Source organism: Quercus suber, unplaced genomic scaffold (assembly GCF_002906115.3).
Source record: "Quercus suber isolate HL8 unplaced genomic scaffold, Cork oak 2.0 scaffold_190, whole genome shotgun sequence".
Lineage (NCBI taxonomy): Eukaryota > Viridiplantae > Streptophyta > Magnoliopsida > Fagales > Fagaceae > Quercus > Quercus suber.
In genome coordinates, this window is record NW_027069648.1 from 863,707 (window position 1) to 873,060 (window position 9,354).

Below are 9,354 nucleotides of genomic sequence, written 5' to 3' on the forward strand. Positions count from 1 at the left end.
CGGAAGAGAGAGAGAGAGAGAGAGAGAGAGAGAGAGAGAGAGAGAGAGAGAGAGAGAGAGAGAGAGAGAGTTACTGGTGTTCCCTTCACAACTGTGGATACATGAGCAGGCCCTATCCCTTCAATATCCGGAAGTGGTGCAAGTCGCGAAAGTCCAAAATCAGCAACTTTTGCCATATATTTAGAGTCCAATAATATGTTGCTGGCCTTGATATCTCGGTGAAATATTGGAGGATTGGCTTCAGTATGTAGGTAGAGAATGCCCTTAGCCGATCCCAGGGCAATTCTCAATCTCGTAGCAAAACTCAGAGGTTCATCACACTTAGCTGTATAGCACACATGACCCCTAATAAGCTCATTAGAATGGGATGTAGAATTTGAATGGTAAAATAGTTACGTTTAACTAAAAAATAGACAGTAAACTGTGGGAAGGGGGGGGGGTGTGGGGGGAGTGAACTGTTGCAAGTTATAAATTGCAATTTCACTTGCATTCATACTCAACTAGGAACACCAAGAAAATCCTATAGTGAGATCAATAAAAGGAAAGCTTAAAGAATGAATATAAGGTGTACCAGAAAGTTGATCCCTTAGAGTACCATTTGACATAAACTCATAGACCAACATCTGCATGCAAAACAATACTTACATGAATCTCTTCCCAAGCAAAATTTTCAAAACAAATTAAGCAACAGAGAGCAAGAAAATCTAGTCCCTAGGTGTTAAAGCCACACAATTTTTCAGGAGAAGAAATACTACTCATGAAGAAATATATGAAAAACTATAGTCTCAATTTCACTGAGAAAGGAGATATGTAAGTTTTTAGTGCATTTCCTAAAGCCTAAATAATTCTTTATTTATGAAGAACTCTATATATGCTTCTACATTATTAAGCAACAAATTTGGCAGAATCTTATCTCTAATATCTCTAGATTGAACTTGACTTCTTCGATTGTTTGCAACTATTCAAAGCAGCTATATACCATTGTTGATAATTCGATAGATACAATGGGAGAGGGAGGATTTGAAACCTAAACGTTTCTATTGAAAACACTAAGAGGTGTCAATTGAGGTACAAGGCTCTTAGCAACTGTTCAAATCAGCTACATACATGGTTTTACATATTTCTTTCTTTTTTAAAATTTTTAAAATTCTATTATTAAATTCTTACAGCTTTCATTTTCATTTAGTTTATTTGCATCAAATTCCTAAGTTGATGGGAATCATCTCCTTATGTGTCCAATAATGAGATTGATGGATAATCCAATCTTTTATTGATTATATATATATATATATATACATATATAGGGTTGGGTTTAATTTACACATAGTGTAACTATAAACAATTTTACAGTATTGAATATTTTTTATAGTATGCAAATTTTGATAAGTCCACTATTGGATTAGGTTTTCTTTTTACACCCTTTGTAATTGCAAAATTTCAAAATGATTTAAGATCAATAACTCTCTTGTCTATAAACGTTTAAATCTCAAGTTTTTGTATTTTTAAATTACTTGTTAAAGATTAGTTTATGGATCAATTGGTAAACAACATCCAAATTTACAAAAAAATTGACGTGTGTTAAGAGAACATGTAATCTAACAGCGGGATTTCCAAAAAAATTCATTCAATAAAAAATTCTTAGGTGGTAATATTACTTAAAACTACACAAGGTGTGATTTGATACTAACCCTATGTGTATGTGTGTATAATCAAGATGAGAAAAAGTACCTGTTCACCTTCTTCATCACAATATCCAATCAAAGACAGAAGGTTTCGATGATGTAACCTTGACATAAATTCTATCTCTGTCAAGAACTCCTTTTCACCCTGCAAGGATCCCTCTTGTGCACGTTTTATGGCCACAACTGTCCCATCAACTAGAATGCCTTTATAAACCTTACCATACCCTCCTTCGCCAACCTGAGTGGACTTGTCAAAGCTGTTTGTAGCCACGGCCATTTCTCTATAAGTGAAATCCTTCACATCATTAATTTTTATGGAGGTTGTAGATGCTGCATATTAAATATAGGTCCACTGTTAAAATAAAAACATAGTGATAGGTGATGCACAAAAAGATGCAGTGCCATTTGTTATAAAATACCTGATAAAATTATGCACTGATTATCAGAACATTTTATTTATACTTATAAGCACATACACACTTACAAGTCAACAACATTATTAAAATTGTTGCTGACTGTTTGCTCTTCAACTTAGATATGGTTTGAGCCAGTACACAACCAGGTCTTATGGTACTTCTTATTCATCTTTAAATGATGCTTCCAATCACAGGCCAGTCCAAACTTGGCTGAAGTTTGTTCTATAGCATTAGCTTAGCTGAGATACGGCTAAGATATTGACCAAGCAGGCTGAGGCCTTTATAATTGGACTAGTATCAGCCTGGCCCAATTGACAGGCCTAATCAGGATGTAGAATGCAAAGTAAAAAAATCACGACATATATACCTGAAAACCCTAATGTCACAAACATAAGATACTCACAATGACGTTTTCTTGAAAATGACTGGTACTTCCCCACATGCCTTCTGAGTATCAGTAGAGTAACAATTGCAGACAATGTAACTGCAACTGCAATAGTCCCCAGTACTAGGCCAGCCAGTGCGCCTTTGCTTAAACCAGAGCTTGGAGAGTTGGCACCATCTGTGACATTGGTGAGAACAATGAGCACAAACAAAATCAAAACCATGCCACAATATTCATCTCATATATTAATACATGAAAGAAGGGAAAACGTGACTGAGACATAGTTCATCTATCCTTGGGGTCAAGTCATAAGTGAGAGGGTGTGAATTTGAAGCTGCCCTCTTGATCAATATAAAACACAACTTAATTTTCCAGAACATTAAAAATCATCTTGAACTTAGCATTGCAGTTATTCACTTATAGGCTGGATCACAGCGGTACAACTGTATCTGTTCGTACTGTTGAACATAGCATTGCCATGGTGAAAGCAATAAACTGTGTAGATCAAGCCTTTCTTCAATGCTGTTGGCAGGAAAAGAAAAGATGCTCTCCACTTAAATGTGCCACCCACAGACATGTCACGTGTAACTCAGAATATGAACACAAAATAATAACAGAGAATAATGCCATGAGCCTAATATTGTCTTTTTAAGTATAGAGGACTTCATTGTATAGGTCAAATGAATTAGAGAAGAAAGTTCTACATTCTTCAACTGCTAAATAAGCATTAGTTCTCACATCAAGAAAGCTATATCCCAAAAATATATCACATAAGGGTTTTGAGACTAACCATCTTTATGGAAGCCCAGTAGAGAGAAGCTGATAAATTCATAAGGTCCAAACATGTCAGGATTATGAATTTTCCATGATGTGAATATATCAAAGATTCGCTGAATCTCACTCCTATTGAAGACATGTGTGTTGTTTTCAGCATCATATACAGGAAAAAACTTCAAAAGCATTCCCAGTCGAGGTCCTTCTTCCCATGTAAATGAATCAATGTACAGCTGATAAAGAGACAACTCAAGACAAGATGTCAGGAACACCTCAAATTCATATCTATACGGACGAAAATCTGAGAATCCAGGACTTTTCAACCGATATCCAACAACCAAAGGAAGAGCGCAGAAACAAGGTACTGGAGATGTAGGGGAATATTCGTAAGGGGGTGGGCATGCTTGAACTGGACAAACAGAAGTGGTGTTTGTTGAATTCTGACTGTAATTTTTATCCTCTGTTTCAGATTCACAAAATTGGGCTAGGTTGGAGTGCTGGCATAAGGGATTCCCTTTAAGGCTGACAGTTAAAAATGAGACTTTATCACATCAATGTGCTATGTCTGTTAAACCTTGCAAAACTAAAATTAAAAAGATCACATCCAAAATCTCTAAATCAAGTATTCACATTTTGAAGATGCATTTCATTACAAATGACGTTTTATATGAAACTGATTAGAAAGTGAAAATTTGGGAGGCATAGAAGCAAACCCGAGAGTCACATTTGGAGGTATATAAGAGTTGCTTGTAAATGTTATATTTGAAAGTTTATTATACTGCAACTCCCTGCAATACCAAAGAGCCAAAAGCAATAGCTTAGAAAGTCTAGTACGAGAGTAAATTTATAAAGTTAACCTAGAAGATTATACCTTTTAATTTTAAAAAATTCTGTACTCAGAACAAGGCATCAATTGATTTTTCACCATTAAAAGAAAAAGATGCTTGAGAGCATGAACGGACACGCACACACACCCATGCCAAAAGATGATGTCACTTTAACCAAGGGATAGCAACATTGTCACTCAATTCTTACACTGTAAGTTCCCCCGTTCCATTTAAAGTCCTATTTTGCCAAATGATGGATGGAACAGAGCCGTTCAAAAAATTGTTTGCAATCGACCTGAAATGAGGAATGATTTAGCAAATAAAAATCCAATTATTTTATTAACAATTTAATTTATTTATAGAAATTAACTAATAAATTTAAAATTTAATGGTTGAGATAAATGGAATCTCAAAGTTAGATTTATACGGAATAATTTACAATAACATTGAATTATAGAAGTAAACACAAAAGGAGAGAAAAGAAAGGAAGACTACTCACAGCCTTTGAAGATCAGGAAGAACCGAAACCGAAAAGTTGGAGGGAATTGCTCCAGTAAGATGGTTGTGGGATAACAAGCTGAGCATATTGCTCAAACAATTGATAACATAAGTCAAGGGAATTTCTGGTATAAAGTATCTTTAAAAATTGACAGACATGTCTGTATATATTTTGAAATATATGGATATTAAATTCGAACGCAAAAAAGAAAAAAAAATTAAAAAAAAAAAAAAATATGATGACATCTCATTCAGAAGATGGAGAATCTTACATAGTCGTGATATTTTCAGAAAACCTATCTGGAGGTATGGTTCCATTTAGCTGATTTGAACTGAGGTCTCTAAAATTTATATAAAGTAAAACATAAAGAAAGTATAAGTAGCTCGTGGAGTAGTTTTGACAAAGAAAAGAGAAAATTTTATTCAGCCAGGTGCATTTATTTTTTCCGATTTAAAAACATACTTGGTCATCATAAAATGATTCTAAAAAGGGGGGAAAAATGATAAAGTAACTTACAGATAAAGGAGGCTTTGTATTTGGCTAAAATCAGGAATTGGTCCTTGCAAACTGCAGTTCCTAAGGCTCCTGGAAAATCCAACCAAAACACAAATATTATCAATCTTGCCATGAAATATCAAGCAGCATGTGAATGTGCATACTCTTTGATTGTCATCTTGTAACTTGTAAGTGTATAAAGCTTTTAAGAACATGAAAGGATTGTGATGTCTGATTAAGATAATCTAGATTCTCTAAAACTTGAGCAGACTACATAAAAATAATATGGAACATCAAATGGTAAAGGATTAATCAAGGAAATCCTGACTTGTTCAGTGTACTAGTGGCCTTGAAATTTCAGAAAAATGCAATTAAATACCTCATGGCACCTTACTTAAATTAAAACCGACAACTCTTCTAAGTTGAGTAACTTCCCATTTGTATTCCTTTTCAATTTCCAATGATCTATAGCTCAACTGGCACTTCCTTCTCCCATAATAAATGGGATGGAAGGTGAGGTCATGGATTCAAGAACGACTGAGTGCATGTGTTAGTGTCACTTACCAATTAAAAAAGTATTTGTTTTCAAACAATGTTGGTATAATTTATGTATATTCCCAACAAAATGTAAACCACTATATCTTATATTACTTATTATTTTCCTCTTATTTAATCATTGAGCCCCAAAAAAAAAATATTCAGCCTTACACTACAAGGCTAGAACCTTGCTCTGCCTTTACTTTTGGAACCTAGTTACAAATATACAATAATAATATGAACTTACAACTTCAGCAATTTAGGCATTTTGCTATAATTAGCAGGAATTGTAGTCCCATTGAAGTTATTGTTGTCCAATTGACTGCAAAATAAAGAAAATGAAAGTACCAAGAAACTTGAAAAAAGATTACTTGAGTAATATTACATTAGAAAAAGGAAAGTCTACAAAATTATAGCCATGTTAAAGATGAAAATTAAAATAAAAATAACCATAAATTTTACATGTAAAGATGTCTATGTATAAACATAAATATATTTATGTTCTAGGAAAGTAGAAACCATACAGTATCTGTAATTTTGGCAGTTTGAAGAACTCTTCTGGAAGATACCCTGATAAGTTATTATTATCGAGAAGCCTGCAAGTTGAAGATGGTCACTCATCTCACAGATGACTCATGAAATTTAAGAATATGACCAAATACTTACAAGTGAACAAGACTTGGTAATCTGGATAACTCAGGCGGGATTTGCCCACTGATCGAATTGTTGTTCATGTGACTGCTCATTAAAAAAGATAAGTAAAAGGGTTAGTCATTGTAGAAATGATTTTAGACAGTACAGCATCAGGAACACACTCACAAGTGCTTCATTTTATTCAAGTTTGCAAATGATTTAGGTAGTGACCCTGATATTTGGTTTTGGTCAATTTGTATTCTGTCCATGTTTGGAAGATGACCAAGCTCTTCTGGTAAGGGACCTGTTAATTGGTTTCCATTCAGAAGCCTGGAAAAACAGAATACCACATATAGAATTAGAGACAAAGCAAATTTACATCAAATATTCAGAAAAATGCTGATATAGAAAGTAATTAAGACATAAGGATTATCTCCTATATTATTTAAAACTCAACGAATTTAAATACAGGAAATAGTAGCATATCAGCATTTCATAATAGTATAAACATATAATCAATCATCTAATAACAATATCTATTATCTTACTAATTCAACATAGAAGCTGCTCAACTTACAAGAGTTCCAAAGAGGTAATACTGCCTATCTCCTTTGGTATACTCCCACTGATGTTGTTCCACATAAAACCCCTTAAAATAGAGTAGATAGAGAAAAATATATCAGGAACGTAAGTAAATCCAATGCTACCATAGGATTCCAGAGTATTGAGTAAAAGAGGTCTCTGAAAACTGTGATTCAGATAACAATATTTGTTTCACAAAAAATCATCCTTCAGATATCCTTTGCCTTACAATATTTTCAACTTTGATAAGCGACCAAGCTGTGGTGATAAATTTCCTGACAAATTCATATGTAGTAAAAGCCTGCAGAGAAGCAGCCCAAAACAATATCATTAAAACCCCATTGCTAAGTCTTCATAAGAAAAGCCTACACGCAATTAATAGCCATGTTTCATCAAATCAAAGCTTGATAGCCTTATATGTGCATCTGTGACTAGCGTCTAAAGCTAATATAATGCTAGGCATTAGATAACAATGTGTTTGTAGCCAATAAATTATAATATATCAATATTTATTAATTTCTTTAACAAATGAAAAGATCACGAAGATAAATTATAAACCCATTAGGAGATGCTAGCAATCATTGGGAAATATGTGGATAATAGATCCTAGCCTAATAAATTTCTTATAATCTCAAATGAACTACATAATTAAGGAAGGTTGTGCCCTGCTGCACCCGTAAATGAGTAGATATAAAAGTGGAATAATTTACATCTCATCATGTGAGGGGGACAAAAGAAACAAAGTAAGAAAAAAGTGTTCTAAAATATGCAACATTATTCATGTCAATAATGCTCTCTGATAGAATTAAAAATCAGGAAAGGTTAAATTCATACAATCGTTGAACATGTAGATATCCATCATCTAATGTTGTATTGTAGCAAAAAACCCCTGTCCAATTTGATGTACATGGGTCTCCTTGATCCCAATCACTCAGATTCCCACGAGGATCTATCAAACTGCTCTTGATGGCCCACAAAGCCTTCACTGCAAATTAAGACAAAAGTTAATTCCTGTTTCATCAACATCTTTGCTGATCCTTGTGTTTCTATAATTCTAGTATCAGGGAGTAGCCTCAAGTTTTGAGCACAGACAATCAATGAATCAAATAACCACTACAGCTCAACTATATGCAACAATAAAAATTACAAGGGGACTCGCATCTTGTGACTCCATCCCTTTGTTCATTAGCTCTCTTCTTTTTTGTAATTAGCTTTTTTTTTCTTTTTTCTTTTTTTTTTTCTTTTTTCCTTTCCTCTTTTTGTACTTTCTAACTATTCTGTGCTTTTCATGCATATTGTAGTGTCTTTAATAAAATGACTTTTTAGAGAGTTCAAGAATAAATTTTCAGAAAACACAAGCGCAATGCAAAATAATTTAATTGCAAAAGAAGCTTGGGAATCATGAAATGCAAAAGAACAGCAAACTAAAGCAAAATGACCTTCTTCAGGGTTGGTAACCGGATTTGAAGCTCCAATAAGTAGTGAAGAACAGCACAAGCATGCAACCATAAATAATCCATACGTCCAAACTCTTGACTGCAGATACATCCCACTAATGCATGGAACCCCAGAACTCTAAAAATTCTCTTTAGTACCCAAAGACTATAAATTTTGGTAATATCAGAGTACCCCACCTGATAAAAAGAAACAACTATCAAAACCCATGTAATTAAATTCAAAAATAAGTAAAGTAAATAAAAGAATAATCAAAGAACTCAACAGTGAGTAAAGTAGAGCAAAAATCTCCAACTATTAGGGAACAAAATAAGTGATTCACTCAAGATTGAAAAGAAACAATGCAGCCAAATTTATAGCAAAATTGTGCATATTAAGGTTACCCAATAGAGAAAGAGAGGTACATATCCATACCAGTAACACGAATAAGATTTAATAGTTGAAAAACAATACATCAGATTGATGCAAGTGGATATAAGTCGCTGTAATTAAATATGAGCCATAGAAAGGAAAGATTGAGAGATACGACAAAGACTTTGACAATAGTTGTCTCTTTGTGACCAGTCTTTCAGAGACCAAGACTGAGACTGAGACTGATACTTGCCCTGATACTGATACTGAGACTGACCGTGAGGAGAATCTACACCCTGTTACCGGTGTACGTTTCTCTCTTTTCACACAGCTATGGGTCCCGCCAGCTTGTGAGAGGAAAGAAACACACCCGTAACAGCGTATTCTTCTTCGAACGTGAGTGGGTGATGGGCACTAAACTGTACAGTCAAACGCGCTCTCGTCGCTCTGATGTTTCCAAATTTGTCAGCAAATATGTTGCAACTCAATTTGTTGGCCATTCTTATTGAATAATTATTGTATTCAAGACACAGTATATATTCTCTCCCAAAAAAAAAATATATATATATATATATATAAAATGATAATATAAAAAATAAAAATAGAAGATCATGCTAATGGTTATTCCTAAGATAATTATTAATAAACTATTTTAGCAAAGTTTTTATATCACTTTTGTGTGAAATTGAAAAATATGTCAAAATATTAAAAAAAATTT

At 33.7% G+C, this 9,354-nt stretch overlaps 1 protein-coding gene across 8 annotated transcripts in view; it reads right to left on the minus strand.

Annotated features, from left to right (window-relative positions):
• LOC112007219 (probable LRR receptor-like serine/threonine-protein kinase At1g06840) overlaps positions 1 to 9,124 on the minus strand; it is an 11,791-nt gene extending 2,667 nt beyond the window's left edge. The window contains exons 1-19 of one of the 8 annotated variants that reach the window (XM_024039537.2): positions 8,914 to 9,124; positions 8,270 to 8,464; positions 7,665 to 7,815; positions 7,060 to 7,131; positions 6,826 to 6,897; positions 6,435 to 6,578; positions 6,282 to 6,353; positions 6,140 to 6,211; positions 5,863 to 5,937; positions 5,100 to 5,168; positions 4,855 to 4,923; positions 4,584 to 4,661; positions 4,293 to 4,379; positions 3,971 to 4,045; positions 3,274 to 3,779; positions 2,502 to 2,660; positions 1,729 to 2,012; positions 572 to 623; positions 75 to 325 (exon numbers count right to left, since the gene is read on the minus strand). In XM_024039537.2, the coding sequence (XP_023895305.2) occupies positions 75 to 325; positions 572 to 623; positions 1,729 to 2,012; positions 2,502 to 2,660; positions 3,274 to 3,779; positions 3,971 to 4,045; positions 4,293 to 4,379; positions 4,584 to 4,661; positions 4,855 to 4,923; positions 5,100 to 5,168; positions 5,863 to 5,937; positions 6,140 to 6,211; positions 6,282 to 6,353; positions 6,435 to 6,578; positions 6,826 to 6,897; positions 7,060 to 7,131; positions 7,665 to 7,815; positions 8,270 to 8,378 (2,397 nt within the window). In that variant the 5' untranslated portion in view covers positions 8,379 to 8,464; positions 8,914 to 9,124. Of the gene's footprint in view, positions 1 to 74; positions 326 to 571; positions 624 to 1,728; positions 2,013 to 2,501; positions 2,661 to 3,273; positions 3,780 to 3,970; positions 4,046 to 4,292; positions 4,380 to 4,583; positions 4,662 to 4,854; positions 4,924 to 5,099; positions 5,169 to 5,862; positions 5,938 to 6,139; positions 6,212 to 6,281; positions 6,354 to 6,434; positions 6,579 to 6,825; positions 6,898 to 7,059; positions 7,132 to 7,664; positions 7,816 to 8,269; positions 8,465 to 8,550; positions 8,656 to 8,699 lie in introns of those variants that run through there. The other 7 variants (XM_024039534.2, XM_024039538.2, XM_024039533.2 and 4 more) reach the window with 7 other exon arrangements.
• Positions 9,125 to 9,354: the final 230 nt, after the last annotated feature.